General features: G+C 40.3%; 1 protein-coding gene across 16 annotated transcripts in view; it reads left to right on the top strand.

The window, feature by feature from the left end:
- The window catches only part of Grip1 (glutamate receptor interacting protein 1), a 645,398-nt gene that overhangs the window by 610,858 nt on the left and 15,636 nt on the right, over positions 1 to 18,904 (top strand). For 11 of the 16 annotated variants that reach the window (XM_058574656.1, XM_046430647.2, XM_058574652.1 and 8 more), the window contains 4 exons: positions 6,558 to 6,714; positions 7,595 to 7,706; positions 7,818 to 7,862; positions 12,168 to 12,401. In XM_058574656.1, coding sequence (XP_058430639.1) covers positions 6,558 to 6,714; positions 7,595 to 7,706; positions 7,818 to 7,862; positions 12,168 to 12,401 — 548 coding nt within the window. The remainder of the gene's footprint in view (positions 1 to 6,557; positions 6,715 to 7,594; positions 7,707 to 7,817; positions 7,863 to 12,167; positions 12,402 to 18,904) is intronic. The other 5 variants (XM_058574659.1, XM_058574658.1, XM_046430649.2 and 2 more) reach the window with 1 other exon arrangement.

Raw genomic sequence — 18,904 nt, 5'->3', positions numbered from 1 at the left:
GATGCTGGGATTTATTTTTCCTTCCACTTACTCTCTGATCTCTACATGCTCATGTTTTATCTCTTTTTATCATTTTCTCTTGCACAATTTCCCCTGAGCTCTTATATTTCTGCTTTGATCCATTGTTCTGTAGAATGATGGACTTGCTTTGTATTTTTTTTTAATTTGGTGGTGATCTATTTGGTCATATTTATCATTTGTTCCATGCCAGGCTTTTTCTCTTGAGCATTCTAACTGTTTGATGTTAACTTGGCATACCTCATATGACAGTGATTTTTCATTTCTGCCCATCATTTTATCCAGTGAGTTCCTCCTCAGCTGAAGCTTGGTGGAGGTTCTGAGGAAGAGGAGGCCAGGTCGTGCTCCAGGCTAGCAAAGCTTGGCATTTCACGGTGTGGCACTTGTGAATGAGCCCCTCTGCAGCTGGGAGCAAGCGGTGCTGATGTGGCTCACAGGGCAGGACTCCTAACTGCCGCCTGGCAGATCATTTCCTGAAGGTTGCAGCTTGTGTGAAGGTGCTGCCTCTCAGCCCACCTCCCTGACTTGAGCCTGGTGTCGAATGGGGTCGAGGGCACTTCCTGCCACCAGTCCATGTGATACACTCTAGTGTCCCAATCCACGGGTTGCTGTTGGCCTGGTGTTGTGGCCTCTGGCTGGGCCCCCTCTGCAATCTCTGACCCACCCGTGTCATCTCTCAGCTTCCTGCCACCACCGCCCCAGCACTTCTCCCCAGTGACTCACTACATTTGGCCACTTTTCTTATGTATTATGGTTTCTTATGTATTATGAGAAATGTTCTTATTGTGTTGAACATAGAATATGGATTCAATTATTTGTCAGCTCTATTTATTTTGAGGTGATTTCCAAAAGGAGGTAGAATGATCTTTGCTCTGCCATTTGAATAGCAGAGCTCATCTAAATGCTGAATATTTATTTCTTGGCAAGGACAATTACAAATAGTTACACAAATGTAAGATCCGATTTTCTCGTTCTTAATAAAAATGCATCTTTGGGAAAACAATTTGCCCAAGAATTATCTAGCTGTCTTTCCTATACTAAAATTAGCTTCCAAAAATGCAAGTAACCATAAGAACTAGAGGCCTAAATCGTGAAGAGTATATTCCAAAAACCATCCTCTGATTTCACACTTTATGACTATAAGCCAACATTGTTTAGCTTGCTTTTCTACATTAACACTGAATGTGAAGTAAGAGCTATAGATAGACGATTTCATCTGCATTAGTACAGAAAACCAAGCCACCACTATTGGAGTATCAGGACTTTACAAATATGTATTTACACTAAAAATAAAAACATCATACCAAGATTCCATCCCCTTTTAGAAGTACCTACATTTTTCATTATGCAAATAACTAAAACTCAACATTATTCACTGTGAAAGGAATCTAGACTGAATTTTATACCTTACATTATGACACACAGTATAAAACTAGATAGTGACACCCAGTTGCAGAAGAAATAAAGAAGAAAAGGAGGAGGAGGAGGAGGAGGAGGAGGAGGAAGAGGAGGAGGAGGAGGAAAGAAGAAAGTTTTCCAATTCTAAATCAAAAGAATATTGACTTAGAACATATTTTTTTTAATGGTGTCTTTTTTCAATGTGTTTCTTTTACCAAGTTTTAATCTAAGATGTAGTTTCTGTTGTCATACATGTATTTTAGTTTCATGTGCTGATGCTGCCATTGAATAAGAACAGTTTAACTCTATCTCTGGTGGTTAATTTTTCTTACACTTGGGCTTCCCTAGCTTGGAAATTTGACTCCTGAGATTAGAGTCTCCTGAACCTGTTCACTTCTTTCTAACTCTGGCAACCATCTTGCCTTTGTCCAAACCTAACTGTCCTCAGATATTCCTTATTTGAAATCATAGTGTCACCATTCACCTGCATCAGGTAGGGATTGAGTACAGCTGCTTATAAAAGAAAATCCAAGTAATGGCACTATAAGGAGCCAGGGATTTATTTTTCTTACACTGTGACCTGGAGTCTGGAGCAGGCAGATCAGCCCATGGTGTCCTTGGGGCCAGGCATGCTCCTGGATCACCCAGCTCATCACCTCTGCCTGTCACACAACCTCACCCAGGCCTGAGTGACTAAGTACTTCTCCACTTTGCTTCTTATTTTCGGCATCTTATTCATACTTTCAGCATCTTATCAGCTCATATTTCTATCAGGGGTCTTTAGAAAAGCCAAATAACACTCCTTAAAACAAACCAGAAACCTCCCTTGCTGGTTCTCTATTGTTACAGGCTAAAGTCAAAAGTCGGCAGTTTAACACAGAGTTCTTTGTAAGCTAGTCTTCCTCACAGCGTCCTTGACTCCACATAACACCCAACTCCTTACTATTCTCTAATCTCTAAGCAAGCTTTGGTCCTTGGTTCTTTTTGTTTATTTGTTTTCCTAGAAAAGCTAGATATAGAAACAGTAATGTCAGGATTATGATCTTATAAAACAAATTGTTACCCAACTGATTACCAATCCATTGGATTTGTTGAAGCTGAACTGAAAATTCTAACAATACAGTGATTTAAATTATAAAAATGTAGGCATTTCAGAGTTGAAACATAACTCTACAATGTTATCAAGGACCTATGCAGTGAAATATTTCTGCCTTTTTATACTTAGCACTTGGATTCCATCCTTGAAGTTACCTCTGGGTCCAAGACAGTTACCAGTGCTCCAGTTATTTCATTTGCAGTCCCAGAATCAGAACAAAAGCTGTAAGGAAACTTCCCGGAAGTTCCCTTGATCATGTGATTGGCCAGAACCTTTATCAGGTCACAGTTAGCTTTGAGAGAGGCTAAGAAGTAGTTTTAGTCTGATCCATAATATTCCCACCTCAAGACTGGCATTCTGGTACTAAGAATGAAGTGGGGAACAGGTGTTCTCGCAGACAACAGGTAGTCTGCCACAGTCAGGTAACTACCTGCCATTGGCCTCCCAACCTCCACCAAGCTCAGAAAGTCTCAAGAGTAGCACCCAGGTTTGCTAACTATAGCACAGCAGCAGTGGGAGAGAATGAGCCCAGAGAAAGGCAAGAAAGGGTGAACGTGCAGGCCCAGAGTCCTTTTCCAAATCTGACTGATTAGGCAAATCACATTCCTCTTCTGAGAAAGGAGTATGTACAGGTAGTAGAAAGGACCAGGATATCCTAAAATACTTTTTCCTCCTTGGGAGTGAAGTAGAAACCACTGATGGAATTAAGGACGGGAATCAGGGTTCATGACAACAGCTAGCTCTCTCTCTCTCTCTCTCTCTCTCTCTCTCTCTCTCTCTCTCTCTCTCTCTCTCTCTCTCTCTCTCCTTCTGGGCAACACTTACCCAACATTTCCGCCTGTTCTCCAAGCTTATATGCCATCTTTCATGTGGCACCTTTTATGACCCACACTCCACCTCCAACAGGGGGGCTTTCACATGCTGTTAGAACTCACACTTTCTCCTCCTCCTTCTCCCATACACATGGCCAACAGTGCCAGTTTTGAGGGCAAGAACCTAGTTTTTAATTTTCCCATACAGCACCTGACACCCAGGAGGCTCTCAAATGTTCACTGCATGAATGTTCTGGGGTTTACCTCCTGCCCTAGTCTCCCTACCTCATTAGTAAGGAAGCTGAGATCTCAAAGGGTTGAAGAGTATAGTAAATAACAACAATGGATGGCTATGTTCACGGAAGCCTCCTTGGGTTTTAAGCCCTTTTGTATGATTTATGTATATTTATTCCCTTTAAATGGCCCATATCACCATCCTTATTTTATACTAAGGGTAGCTTGCCAAGGCTACCAGGGGAGGAGCGAGTGGCAGGGCTGGTGTGTGGACTGAGGTTTTTTCTTACTTTGATCTTGGGATCAGCATAGCATAGGGAAGTGCTGGGACCAGACTCAGGTCTTCCGACTTTATCAAAGAGATCTGAATCCTATTCTCTTCTGCTCTGATTTCTACTAATGCATCATTTTATAGCACTCATTAAAACAAGGCCTCCTGGTTGGGCGCGGTGGCACATGCCTATGATCCCAGCAGCTCTGGAGGCTAAGGCAGGGGGATCCCAAGTTCAAAGTCAGCCTCAGCAACTTGGCAAGGCCCTAATCAACTCAGCGAGACCTGTCTCGAAATAAAATATTTTTTAAAGGCTGGGATGTGGCTCAGTGGTAAAGCACCCCTGAGTTCAATCCCCAGTACAAAAAAAAAAACCCAAATGTAAACATGGCTGCTAGGGATGCATGTGCCTTTCCTGGTCTGCACTCCTACAGATGGGGCTGCACATCTGCTCAAGCCCATCCTCTTACTCCCACCCAAATCACCAAGAACTACTTAGAAATAATGGGAAGAACATCAGAATATTATTCTGCCCAGTCTAAAACATGTTGGAATTCCCTAAGAGAACCTAACAGTCTTACAGGTTAATGCTTATCTGAAAAGAAGACCCCCGAGAGGACACCACCAATGAGTTTGGTTCTTAATGAGTTTAAAGCCAGTTAAAGAAAGTGGAGTACTAGTCTCTGCCTTTTGTATAAGAAGAAATGAGACTTTGCATACGAGGGGCTGGTTGGTTTGGTTTGGAATGAGAAAATGAATAGCCCCTCAAAGGGGGTTATAAAAATGACTAGCCATACTTCTGCAGTTATCCAAGAGAATGAGATAGTGAACTGTTAATAGTGTTGCTGAAAGCTTGGTCCTTGTCCCCAATGCCAATCCAATAATGCAGACATGAGTTTGAGAAAAAAGAAAAGGAAGGTTCATTGCTTTGCTAGCAAAGGAGAAATACAGGGAACTCCTGTCCCAGCGGCTGTGATTCTGCCCATCAGCAGGCTATTAAAGACATGATTCAAAGGTTACCTTCCACGTGTTCTCTGTTGGAGTTGTAATTAACTTATTAATTTGGGAGACAGTTACTTCTGAGATGGTCCACTACCATCCCAAAGTCTGGATTACTTCCTTCCTGTGGTGGGTTAAATCTGCCTAAAATGAGGAAGAAAGGTAATCCTGTTTCCCCTGAGATTAGGGCAGGGGAGATTAGGGAGGAGCAGGGAGGGAGGAAGAGAAAGAAACACATCCATTTTAAAAATAAATTGCAGTGAGAGAGCAGCAAGGGCTATATTCAAAGCATAATGTGGGCCACTGTTACTATGTTTCCCTTGCTCTAAGGACTGGAAGCAGAAGGTTCATAGAGGATTTCCATCAGTGGGTATTGGGACTTGCCCTAATTTCTTAAGATCCAGTGTTTTGATCAGGGAGCACTATGCCTAGACATCCTGCTTTCCCTGGTCTCTACTTAGCAGCCAGAGGAGCATCATAGGTTGTGACCTCAGTGGAGGGAAACTGAATGGGAAGATGCAGCAAGGATGTCAATGGAGACAGTCCTCTTACATGAGCAGGCCATTTAACTGTATGTGAAAACAGGGGCCCAGGCCTGTTGGCTATATTAAATGCTTGAAGCATTTCAATGTATATGCCTTGTATTGCACACATGTAAACACATACACAACACACACACATACATCACAACCCAAAGTGGTGGGCGAAGCAATTGTGATGACTGTGGAGTCAGACTTAGAGTCAAGTTTCTATTGTCGCACTTGAACCCACAGAAGAATTTTGGGAAAACTTCATACCCTGACACATAAAGTTATCATCAACATTTTTTTTCTCCTCCAATTTAAATGTAATTTCTAGTTTGTTGTAAATAAGCTTTAAATATATTTCTGTCAAAAGCTTGAAGCCACTGCCTTAACTCAAACTCATGGGAAATGTCCATTATGTAATCCAATTGCCAGAACCATCCCTCACTCCCTTACCCACCAAGCTAATCAGACTTAATTCCTGTAACAAAGAAGTCAGTCTTCATTTTGCAATTCAAATAAACACTGATGCACCAATCTTCTCAGGCTGGCATCTTACTTCTGAACTACAGTCCTGAGAGACAGAGAGATGGATGAAAAAGGAGTAAAAACCTTTGCCATGCGTTTGCCTGGTTAAAATAAGACCTAGGTTCTAAAAGACCTGCTCATAGGAATGAGTGTTTTTCTAGATTATTCCTTGATTTAGCAGCTGGAGGGTTTTTTTTATCCCCCAAGCCAAGCACCTTCAAAGGTTTGAAATGGATGATAAATGTGTTTTTCATTTGTAACGTGACAAAGAGCAATTAAGAGAGGGGAAGTGAGATGGAGGAACTGGCATGGTATCAGCTATGTCAGCTGGGGAAGAAGTGCTTATGGAACTTGGGGATCTGAAGATTGATTCTCCTAAAGTTATGGCTTGAACCCCCAGGAAAGTCGGCAAGTCACCTTGGATACCTGATGTGGCTATTCTAACCCTTTGGTATCAGCTATAAAACACAATAACAATAGTACCTATCTTCAAAGTTGGCTCTGAAGATTAAAGAAGGTGCACAGAGCACTTTGTACATGATAAGCACCACTGTATGCTCAAGGTTGTTGCTGCTGTTGCTATTGCCTTGTGCCACCTCTCTGCTCATGGATGAGGTCTTTTCTTGATGGGGTAAATAATCTCCAGGCCCCGTCTTAACACTTTGTTTATATTTTAGGCACCAGTTTTCAGGCCTCAGGATACAATTTCAACACCTATGACTGGAGGAGTCCAAAACAGAGAGGAAGCTTATCCCCAGTCCCCAAACCTCGAAGCCAGACTTACCCAGATGTGGGCCTGAATAATGAAGAGTGGGACCGTTCCACAACCAGTGGGTAAGGTTTCCATCCACTGCTGCCCCATCTAAGATCACTTTGTGGTCAGTTATTTGGGTAAGATTTGAAGTTCTCAATTTGCCGTGGCACATACTGTTACCATTGACTTCCTGAAGCTACCATAATCATCCATGGTGGCCATAAGGCAGGTTCTAAAACTTGTGCCTGACTAGTGACAGCCTGGCACCACCATGCAACACAACAGCTAGGTTTCCTCCAATGAAAACAGTGGTAGCACTGGGGTAAGTCACCAGTTTTGTGTGTGTGTGTAGGTGTGTGTGTGTATGTGTGTGTGTTTTCTTTTTTGAGACAGGGTCTCACTAAGTTGATGAGGCTGGCCTCAAATTCACTATCTTCCTGCCTTAGCCTCCTGAGTAGCTGGGATTACGGGTGTGCACCACTGTCTCTGGCTCTGGAAGTCAACTTTTATAAACTACGTCCTCAGTTTGTGTGTTACTCCTTCTCATTTCTTATTGATTTTTATGTTTTTCTGTACTGGGGATTGAATCAGCTAAGATATGCACCCATGTTGAGCTCTATTCCAACAGGGCTATGTCAATAATGCAGCTCATTTAGCAGTAGCTACGAATAATCTGCAAGTCAGAGATAAAACATGGACCAATCTTTTATTCTTTATGACACTTTGCATTTCCTAAATATCCTTACACCCAAGCTGGCTTTACTCAGAGGCCACAGTTAAAAGAAAGCCATATCCAAATGAAAGTCTCTCTCTCTCTCTCTCTCTCTCTCTCTCTCTCTCTCTCTCTCTTATTTTTATTTTTGTTTTTTGTGCATTTGAGGTAAAAGAGAAATGTTCTGTATATGGAGAAAAAATTATGTTTGGTAAATTCATAACCCTGACTGTGTTTCATGGTGACAGTTTTGCAGGGACTTCCGACTGTGCAGAGGCTGAGCAAGAGGAGAACTTCTGGTCTCAAGCGCTGGAGGATTTAGAAACCTGTGGACAGTCGGGAATTCTGCGAGAACTCGAGGTAGCCTCGGTCCTGCTATTTGCTTTTATTGTTTCTACATTCATTTTTTGGTCCTTTTAAGTTTGCACTGATCACACCAGTTCATTTAAAAGCTTTAACCCCTTTCCACAGGAGAAAGCTGACAGGCGTGTGTCTTTGAGAAACATGACTCTCTTGGTAGCTACCCTTTATGTTTATATTTTTGCTTGTGAAGCTGCCTCCCCTGCCTCCTTGCCTTCTGGACAGCAATTTGATTTTATATGATGCAGTTGAAAGTATTATTTCCTGTTCCCACCCAAGCTTACTGACTTGTGGCTTCTGCCATTGCTCCCTGCTAACCCTGACTGTTCCCTACCAAATGGCTAAGGAGCGAGCTAAGTCTCCCGGCAGTGGCGCATCTCATTCTCTTAGTTGCTTTAGAAAGGTTTCTTTGGCATGTTTTCATTTGTACCTGGTATAGAAGTTAATTTGATCGTCAAGAGGAACATAAGAGGAAATTTTATTCTATCTTGTTTTGCCTTTAAAGGAGATAATAATGCAGCTGGCGAAAAAAGGCCGCTCTATTTGATAAGCAGGCAAAATATTACAGAGTACTTTGTGTTAATTGCAAATTCTGATTCCATATTAACTTCAAGTGAACAAGACGGAGTGGAACAGCTGAACTCCTGACTGTTCTGTAATCAAAGCCATGAATTTGCTGACAGTATTCACACTTTAGTCTGGGAAGTCCTGGACTATTTCCTTTTATGTTCTTTTAAATTTTCTAAGCTGTTTAAAAAAAAATAAGTGGCAAAGTCTCATTTTTATTTTGATGTCACATGAGGTTCCCAAGTCACCATAAGGAATGTGAATGGCATAACTGGGTGAAACTCTTGCAATTCTAAAATGATTACTCATCTTTATATTATTTTGCTTCTCAATTGCATGTGTGGATATTTTATGTGATTCTAATGTTTGTGAATCTGCAAAGAGAATTATAAAGAAAAACATTAGTTTGAATTTATAAACATCATTGTATTACCTGGCATGAATTTCAGCTTCAGAGCACAGTTAAAGGACCTGGATATGGATAATTCTATATAATTTAAATGAATCGAGACATGAGCAATTGATTTCTTTTTATACAATTAAAAAAAAAAACAGGATGCTTAAGTTTCAGCTAGTTTATTTGAACATTTACCACCTCCTGTATGTAGAATAATGAGTCAGAGTGGCCCAAAGTGAGCAAGAAATTGACAATAGTCACACTTCAATTCATAATTCTTGACTGTTCTCTTCTTTCAAAAAGCATGTTTGTCTCCTTTGCCTTTTTCATTTTTCATTTCGATACTTCTCTTCCGAAAAACAAACTATTCTTCTCCTTGCTTCTTTTATGTTAGGCAAAAAGAAGATGATATTAAAAGTAATGTGATGAGGTTGTGTTTTCCCCCAGAAATTGAGTTATCTCATGAAAACAACATCCATTAGCATAGAAGTCACATCATGACATTCTTTCTAACATAATTCCTTGCAGGTGTGGCCCTTGAAATTACATATGCAGAAAGAAAATGGACTGAATGCTAAAGAGAAATTAAATCTTTGGCTAGTCAGAATGATTGACAAGTTCACAAATTAGAGTCATATTTATACTTTTACCACAAAGAATATTCACTTGCTAGTTTAAATGAACACCATTCCCTTAACTGAAAATGCTGTTATAAAAAATATATATTATTGGAGCTAGATTCCTGCATGTGAAATTTGCATCCAATTTTGAAAGTTAAAGTATACTATAGCACTAAAAAGTTTAAATTAACTAAGATAAAAAATGATCTCAATTGACTTGAAAATTAAAGTCAATCAATTTACTAATCATTTCTCTATTGATAGCAATAATTTAGGTCCAAATTTAGCACTGAAAAATGTATAGCTTTTACCAAAAAAGAAAAATTCAAACTGAGACTGAGCAAATTTTCAACATCTCTTATCAGATATTCCTTCTATAAAATATGGAGATTAGAATAAGCTAATACTACGGTACTTAAGAACATAGAACTTAACAAATGTTAAGTAAAAATTAACTATAATTATGTTTGCCATTTCTTGATTAATGAGCACTGCTCTTTTTTTAATATTATGAAGGAAGAAGGTTTAAAACTAAATGTCAGAATCTAAGTTACAATGTACTTTAACTTTTTTATTCCTTTTTGGATGATACTAATTTACCTGAAACTCACTTTATTTTATTTTATTTTTTTTGAAACTCACTTTAAACAAAGCAATCAAGCCATGTTTTGAAAACTTGAACTGAAGAACTATTAGCATCTCATTTCTTCCATTGGAACTCTTTGAAATCCATTTGTAACTTCTGTGGCAGCTGGGACTCATCAAAGCAGAACTGTCATCTCCCAGATGTAGTGATTAAGTGTTATACTTCCAAAATGTTTCCTGCTAGTCCTGTGAAAAATCAATGTAAAAAAAAAAAAAAAAAAAAAAATATATATATATATATATATATATATATATATATATATATATATATATAAACAAAGCAAATAACTAGTCTAAGTAGGTAAAAATAATAGATGAATGGTCACCACAACAGGAAAACAATCATCGAGTACTGTCAGTTAGAGTGGATTAAACACAGAAATGATATATGTAAGTGCCAGAAAATAAAGGATGTCCCATAACACCAACACAGCTGGCCATGGAAAGGTTTCCATAAATTTTAGAAAGGTATCTATCTGAAATAAACTATAAAATGGATGTCTACACTTGTTAAATGTTAAGGGCCTTTTTACCTACTAAAAAGGAAGTTGGGGCTGGCGATGTAGCTTAGTGGTAGAACACTTATAGCATCCTCAAGGGCTTGGGTTCAATCCCCAGAACTTCAATATACAAAAACATTTTATATGGTTAATGCTGGACTGTGAAGCAACTCACCCAGGTCACCAAAGATTCTGGAGCCATATTGCTGGGATTCCAAGCCCAGTCTGACAGGGAAATTGCTTAACTCTTTCAGGCATCTCTTTCCTTATTGCAAATGGGGAGGCATAATAATTATAATACCTACCCTATAGGGTTACTTAAGTATTAAATGGTGATCAGCACATAATGTATAGGGCACTTAGCATGGGCTAATGTTCAATGATCTGCAAAAAGTTTTTTAAGTTATAATTTTCCTTTTCAAAATTATCAGTGAGATAACTCATCCAGTCAGAATATCAATAAGTTTGCTGGTATTGTTTCTGTTTCAACATAGTTGTTGGATACATATACATGTCTTATTAGTAATGCATGCATCCTAGAGAGCTGGCAAATGAAAATACCCCTCACTTTGCAGTATTCCCTTTGGTAAATAGGTTTAGATAGTGCCCTCTGCTCTAAGATTGCCCATGTGACCTGGAGTAAGTCAGCCTTTTTGAGTCCCAGTCCCTCACCTGTAAATCAGGAGGAGTAAGAGAGCCTACCTCATAGAGTTGTTGTAAGACCTGCATGAGTGAGTACATTCCAAGGACTCATCAAATTAAATTCTGCATTGCTATGAATATAAATAAATCAAGCTTTAGCCAGTCACATAACACAGTGAACTTGTTTTCCATTTCCATGATTATAGGCATATTTACCAGTGCTAGTTTACCTCTATGTATCCATCTTATCTAGGAGTACAAAGCTGGCTACAGTCATATTTTTAGAATCTTAGCATCTTCTTATCATGAGAAATGAACATTCCCAACATGATACTGGTTTTATATTCTCTTTTGTTCCAGTTCTGAGACTCAGTCATCTTTGGGATCTAATATTATCCTTGCTTAGTATTATGCAGGAAATATATTTGAAACTAAACAAACTTCCTAATTCACTGGTAAAATCCAATCCAAGTTGCATAGCTTTTGAACAAAGGGTTGAATTCAATAACATAAAAAAAATGATTATCCTCTGCAGATCTTGCACAGACCATTTCTAAGAAACACTGATCTATATCAAATGATGTAGAGGTCAACCTAGTCTTACTTCTAGGATGAGGCACTTGACAGACAATATATAGTGCTAGGTGGGAAGCTTGAGGATACACTGCCTGTGTACCCATAATCCCATTCTAACCCCTTGTTAACTCCAGTTGGAGCTAGAAAGCAGCCTGGTTCCCATTGAGAGGTTCTTAGCTTATTTCTACAAGAGCCCACTCACTGGAAAGCTAATGCTTAAAATGCAGTTTGCAGTAAGCAAATGTTGTTTTTAAACTGCTAGGGGTGGTATTTGATTAAATAAACACAGGCTTAAGTACTTACATTGGATTTTAAAAGGGCATTACAAATGTCACTTGAAAAGCATTTTCCAGACTTTCATAGTTCAATTAGTATGTCCATTCTCCAGCCTTTGCCTCTGCCCTGAAGAGAATGTATTTTGACTGGGAAGAAGGACAATCATGCTTAACGTTGAGCAACCAAACCCTTTCCTCACCCATGGCTTAATTATTTCTGAAAATTGTCAATGCCACAGGCAACAATCATGTCGGGGAGCACTATGAGTCTGAATCACGAGGCTCCAACACCTCGCAGCCAGCTGGGGCGACAGGCCAGCTTCCAGGAACGGAGCAGCTCACGGCCACACTACAGCCAAACAACTCGGAGCAACACCCTGCCTTCAGATGTGGGCAGGAAGTCTGTGACCCTGAGAAAAATGAAGCAAGAAATAAAGGAGATTATGTCCCCAACTCCTGTGGAGCTGCACAAGGTCAGGAAGCTTTCTTCTCTTTCCCGGGGGGTCAAATTTAGTTTTTCACAGTGTGGTGCAGACATAGGGCAGCCCTCTCCATGGGCTTAGTCAAGGAGACAAACCAGAGCCCAAAGGCAGATCTCCAGAGGCTTTGGTCTATCTCAAAACATGATCCCTACAAAGTTATTCTTAAAAGCAAGGAAGATTTGCTTTCAAGCAGTGTAGGTGTCAGAAATGTATTTATGTTCAAAATCTTATGAAAATGTGAGGCTCCAATATCACACGGAGCTATTATTAGTATATTATTCCAACCTCATGAGAAGAGGGGAAGGAATCATACACTCATAGCTTCTCTGAAAAGGGGTTCCAGCTTAAAACCTCAAGTACAGACTTAGAGTAGATGGTAAGGAAGTTCTCTTGGGCCAGGACAGGGTGGGCCCTGGTGATGTTCCATCTCTAACTATGACAGTTGCTTCACTGTTCACTCAGAGCTGAATCCAGAGCTGTTGGCAGAGTTCAGACAAGACATATGTATCAATGTCTATGGGAGCCTGGCTGAGGAGAGCTGTGTTCAGGAGGTGTCTTTGGCTTCCTTTCTAGAGATAGTGCTTTAAATTTGTTAAAACACTAGAATGTATAAAATAGTAATAATCTCGCCCCCACTTTTCTGAGAACCAAGACTCTCCCTTAATTAATAATCTATTAACCGAAGATTCGTCATTCATCTTACCCAGAAGAACAGATAAGGTCAGATTGAAAGTAGACAACAGGCCTCTACTCCCCTTTTCCTCTTAAGACTTCGGTTTCCCTAACCACCCCCAAAAATCTGTCTATTTATTTTATAGTAGACAAAAAGGATATCGTAAAAGAAAAAGGATAGTATGGAAGTTGAGTTCCAATCCTGGGTCCGTTCTTTCACCACACACTCATTCATTCATTTAATACATAAATTGGGCATTCATTCACTAAAAGAATGTATTGCAAATCCTCAGGGAGCATGAAGCTGAGTGGGAAGACAATCTTGAAAACAGTGGGGAGATAATGGGATAAGTACAGTGGTAGAACAAGTCAGAGCAGCCTGGGAGTGCAGAAGGTGAACCCTAATTGACTGTAAAGGGGACAAGAAAGGCATCTACAAGTAGGTGTTGACCACGTGGAGAAAGAGGCGGAGGAGGGAGGCGTTCCTAACACAGAAAGAAGCATGTGCATAGGGATATCCAAGGTGGTACATTGAGGGAATGTATATCTTCCCACATGTTCAGAGTCTAGAATTGGAGCTCTGAGCATCAGGAGAAAATTAGACTTACAGAAAAGCAAAAATGTCTCTGGCATTTTAGAAAGGGAAACCTGGGTCAGCCCCATACAGCAAGATAGCTCGTTCACCTGTTTACCACGCAATAGTTACGTTGGCTTGGTAAGTCACATATCCTGATATGCTAATTGAGGCACACCATTAGGCTGTGGAAGCCACATATTCAGTGCTAATTCTGCTATGCCAAGAGGGCTGGCCCCTCCTGATTTTCTCTCCTCTCAATTTCTACACATGCAGAGAAGAGCATTCTTGATAACCCATCCTCCTTCAGGCCAAAGAGAAAGAATGCCAACATGTTTTGAGTTCCTACAAAGGGCTATGTACATATTGTATACTTTTAGCCCTCACAATAGCCCTCTCCTTTAAGAGATATTTATTATCCCTATTTATAGGAAAAGGAAATAACAAGTACAAAATAGTCGTTTTTCTTTTTATTGTTGTTTTTCATCCTGGAGTAAGGCTGTCTGCTCAAAGGACAATTATTGATGGCCAGGAATACAAAAGATCTGTCTCCTATCCCACCTGTGCTGAAAGCATTTAGTAGAGATAATGACAATGAATTGGATGTGCAAGTTATTATAGTTTTTATTTTTAAGTAGCTATACTAAAAAATACATCTTGTTCAAAAGGAAAAAATGTATTATCCACTTATTGACATGATGAGCGGAAGTGGATGGACTCATTGGGATATCTGTGTAGCAGTTTGTGAGTGGGAGGCTACAACATCACAGACATAGATGAGTCAGCGTGAAGAAATGACATGCTTCCCCCCCTTCACTTCAGTCCTTTGTCCTAAATAGCAGCAATACGTGCATTTCCCATGTAATTTCACTTTTTTTCTAAACTGATTCCCAAGAAAACAAGACTCTCAAAAATAAATGGTGTCCTAGAATTAATAAGACCTAACATTTCCTAGTTAAGTGAAGAAACTGAGGAGCCTGGGGCCTAAAACTATGGACTTATTGGAGTGGTTTATGCCCACATCTCGAGTATCTTCTTTCTAAAGTGAATTTGTTACTCTGGTTGGGCTTGCATCCAAGGTGTTTGTTGCTTACCATCTTCCAATGCCGAAGTGCTTGAGAAGGAGAGCAACCATCATTAGATAAGATTCGGAGCTCACAGCCAAGACTGTTAATTGTGCCTGGGTCTTTTGAACACCGAAAGATTACCCAACATCGTGAAAAGGCACAGTGACTTCTTGTTGGAATAGAGTTATTGATTCTTTGGGATGTTGCTAGACTGTCATAAACCTTTGTGAAAATTAGGGAAAGACACCTTGGGGTGGTGTCATGGAGAGAGGGCTAGGGAATTAGAAAATGTCCCTTCCTCAAGATGAAGATAGCTCAAGCCAGAGTGCCTAGGTTGGCAATCAGAATGAGGACTGGCTTTCAGTCCCCAAAGCCCCATTGTAAACTGTCCTAAGCAGATCTGGTGGAAGAGTTCCTACAGATCTGCAAAGGCCAGAATGGGCAGGCCAGGTGGGATAAACAGCACACCATTCTAACCATGCATGGTGCTCACTCTGTTGCTGAGTTTCTGTTTGCCATGTGATTAAGCTTTGGACCTGTTCATATCCAGGCCAGCGCCTGCAAATATATTATTTTCCCTAGAAGTTGGATTACCTGAATGAATGAACAAGGACCCCTTGCATTGCTATAAAGTAAAAAGAGTGGGGATAAAAGCTGAAACCACTTTATTTCCTGGGGACAGGAGTGGAGTGGGTCACTAATACCATCATTGTAAAGAAGGAATGAAGTATTGGCTTATCTACCAGTTTCTCATGTCTCATTTTGCTCTCCTTTCTTTGCTCCTCATTGTCTACCCACCCTTTCCCTCCATTCTTTTTCTCTCTTCAGACCTTTGGAAGTTCCCCAGTTGTAAATGGTTTTTGTTCATTTCCTGTCATCTATTTCTGATGCTGTACCAGAGTCTGGCAAGCTTTTCTTCAAGTCATCCACATTCATCCTGAAAGTAAAGGAAAAACTAGTTGTTATCCTTCCAACTACATAGAAGTAGGAGGAAAGAGGAAGTTGGTTTGGATTGGCACTTAGTATCAGAGTGAGAGAGAGTCCAGGGAAGTGATGCTAAATCCCCATAGGCCACTGCTTCTCCAACTTTCTCAGCTGAGATGCAGTCTGAAATACGTTGTATTCATTAATTCAACACACCCTTACGCCCACACTAATATATGAATGAATGAATCCAAAAACTTGCTGCACAGTATACACTGACATTTTTGGTTTCTTTTCAAATGCTAATTGCATTAAGATGATTTCAGGACTTATTCATCAAATCTCAACTTGGCCAGGCATGGTGGCACATGCCTGTAATATCAGAGACTCAGGAGGCCGAGGCAGAAGGATCACAAGTTCGAAAGTCCTTATCAATTTAGTGAAACCCTCTGCCCCTTAGTAAGATCTTGTCTCAAAATAAAAAGGATTGGGGATATGGCTCAGTGAGTAGTAAAGCACGCATAGGTTCAATCCCCAGTACCAAAAAAAAACTACACACAATACAAAAATAAGTCTCAATCTGTAGTTAGAGGACTACAGCAATAGAAATAGTTTGGATTATGGACCCCTTGTAACATTTACTGAGGGCTGCTTGTTAAGATGCACAATCTTCCTAGGCCCCACCCAGACTTACTTTGTCAGCATTTTCAGGAGGAGAAAAAGAACTATATTTTAGCAATCCCTTCAGTAGATTCTTCAGTGCAGTCTAAAGGTTGAAAATCGCAACCTTAGGTTTTGCTAACAGCAGATGATTATTCTGTTTCAGGAAAATCATAGGGAGCAACAGAGTGTCAGTCTAAAGAGGGAGGGAGGAAGGCTCATCTTAGCCCAGCAGTTTCTGTATTTTATCTTTAAAATGAATTCTGTTTTGTCCTGCAGCTTATCGCAGGTTCTTTCTCTTTGCAGATAAGGAGCTTGTGATCTTAGCTACAGTTCATCGATAACCCTTATTTCCCTTCTGAAACTTAAATATCCTTTGGTGTCCACTTAATCTATTTCTGAAATGAATTCTAGCCTCACTTCCTTTCACACCTTAAGGCAAAACAAAATCTGCAATAGAATAGAACGTTCCCCACATTCAGAGCATTTGAGCTTTTAAAAGCTGTATATTGACATTCCCTTTTCTCCTATCATTCATGGTTTTCAATAGAACTGAACTCCTTAATTGTATGCCAGTAGTTATTTTTCTTTTTACAGAAGTGTTTTTAAAATAATTGTCAGCACCTTCCTCTATTTATAGCTACTGGTGGCACAAAGCTGGAACATCTGAGTCACTCCTAAGTGACCTCTGTTCTTCCCAACTGGTTTTGCTAACATCAGCTTTTCCTCCACCCAAGGTCACCTTGTATTTGCAGTATGTTTTGAGTTTTCTGAGAGGGGAGTTCTGCTCTTCATAGTACAGTAAAGCTGTTTTACTCTTTGGAAGAAGTGTCATTTTCAGTATTTAAAGCCAGCTCCTGGTGCAACATTCTCCTGAGGCAGTAACAGGCACAGCCCTAGGAACGAAGATGAAATGGAAATACATGTCTTATTCTGGCACACGCCTCTTTTTCTTCACTAAATATTTGGAGCTGACACTCAATATCACACGTGCCCCCATGCCAGGTGTAGACCATCTCCAAATAGCTAGAGGAGAACTGTCTGCTGTGAAAATCAGTCAGAGCTAAAGCAACACCCTCAGCATATGAATTTTTTGCTTTTGTCTGTCACTTTTTACTAGGTTGAGCCTCTCTCTCTTCAGGCAAGGAATGATAAACCAGAGAGAAAACAGGCTCTGTTGTGAGGCAGACCTAAGTTAGGCACAGTCTGCCACTCGGGAGTCATGTTACTTCTGTGCACCTCCAATTTCTCACTTAGCAAAGAGGGGGCAGGGTCACCTGTTATCAGGAGAGGAAGACCTCACAAAACAGCCTTTTCCAGGTGAAGTCACCATCATTCAGACTTCTGCCTCAGCCTTGGTGTCAAAAACTCAGAAAGTGAGATTTCCTCAGGAACCCAGATTCACACAAGCTTCAGACTGCCACTGTAGGGCCACCGGAGACAGACAGAAGCTGGAGTGGGATCTGAGAAACTGGTGTGTTACCAGTCCCTCTGTCAGTCTGAGGAGAGGTTCTCTCACTATGAATTCAGAAAACAAGGACATATAGGTGGGGTGTCCAGTTGGGGTTCAGGTTCTTGGCATCCCAAACAAAGAACTGAGAAAAACATGCAGAAGTAAAAAGAAGAGCATAGATTTATTAAAAACAGAGGTCCATGCCATAAAGTAGGGCAGAGTGGGCCTAGCGAGAGGGTGTGCCTTTTATGTGCTAGCAGTACCTAGGTCACCTCCCCACGGACCTGATTGAAGACCTTGCCCCATTTGTTCCCAGTGGTTCCTTGATTTTTGCCTGGTTATAGACAGAAGCTGTGGCTGGAGTAGCCATGAGTGATAAGCCCTCGGTGGTGGGAGCTGTCCTGGTAATGGGATCTGTCATAAACAGGGACGTGATAACTCATCAGTCTTGAACTGCAGCCAGCATTTTTTTTTTTTTTTTTTTTTGTGCCCTGTCACCACCATCTTGATGTCTCGATATCCTACCTCAGTTGGGGAAACTAAAATTGAGGACCAAGGGTCAGAGTGTGGATTGAATGTTGCAAATAAATAATGGCAGCCAGCCCTGACAATCCTCAAGATGTACCATTTCCGTTGGTTTTCTGTATCTGTGATTCTGTCCAAAGATACTTTTTAAAATATAAAAAAAAATATTTATTTTTATATGAATGATAGGCAGGTGCCAAAAACACTTGTTTGCTTGAATCAAAATCAAAGAATGACAGCAGGAAAAAACACTCATTTAAAGAAGGATAAAGAAATCATACACATATAGATAGAGAGATATAGATACATCTCAGTGAGAAATGAGAATGTCAGAGTAAGATTTCTAAGTTGGAATCAAACTGCTCAGTGACTTGTAGAGGAATTAGGCAGGCTTCAGGGCTATCTTTTTTTTTTTTTTTTTTTTTTTAATACTGGGAATGGAACTCAGGGGCACTACTTAACCACTGAGCTACATCCCAGCCCTTTTTTATATTTTATTTAGACAACAGGGTCTTGCTGAATTGCTTAGGACCTCACTAAGATGTTGAGGCTGGCTCGAACTTGCAATCCTCCTACCTCAGTCTCCTGAATCACTGGGATTACAGGCATGTACCACTGC

This window comes from Marmota monax, unplaced genomic scaffold (genome assembly GCF_021218885.2).
Source record: "Marmota monax isolate L192 unplaced genomic scaffold, Marmota_monax_Labrador192_F-V1.1 WCK01_AAM20220418_F8-fsc00056, whole genome shotgun sequence".
NCBI lineage: Eukaryota > Metazoa > Chordata > Mammalia > Rodentia > Sciuridae > Marmota > Marmota monax.
Note: the sequence above shows the minus strand (reverse complement) of the source record. Positions and strands in the feature narration are given on the sequence as shown.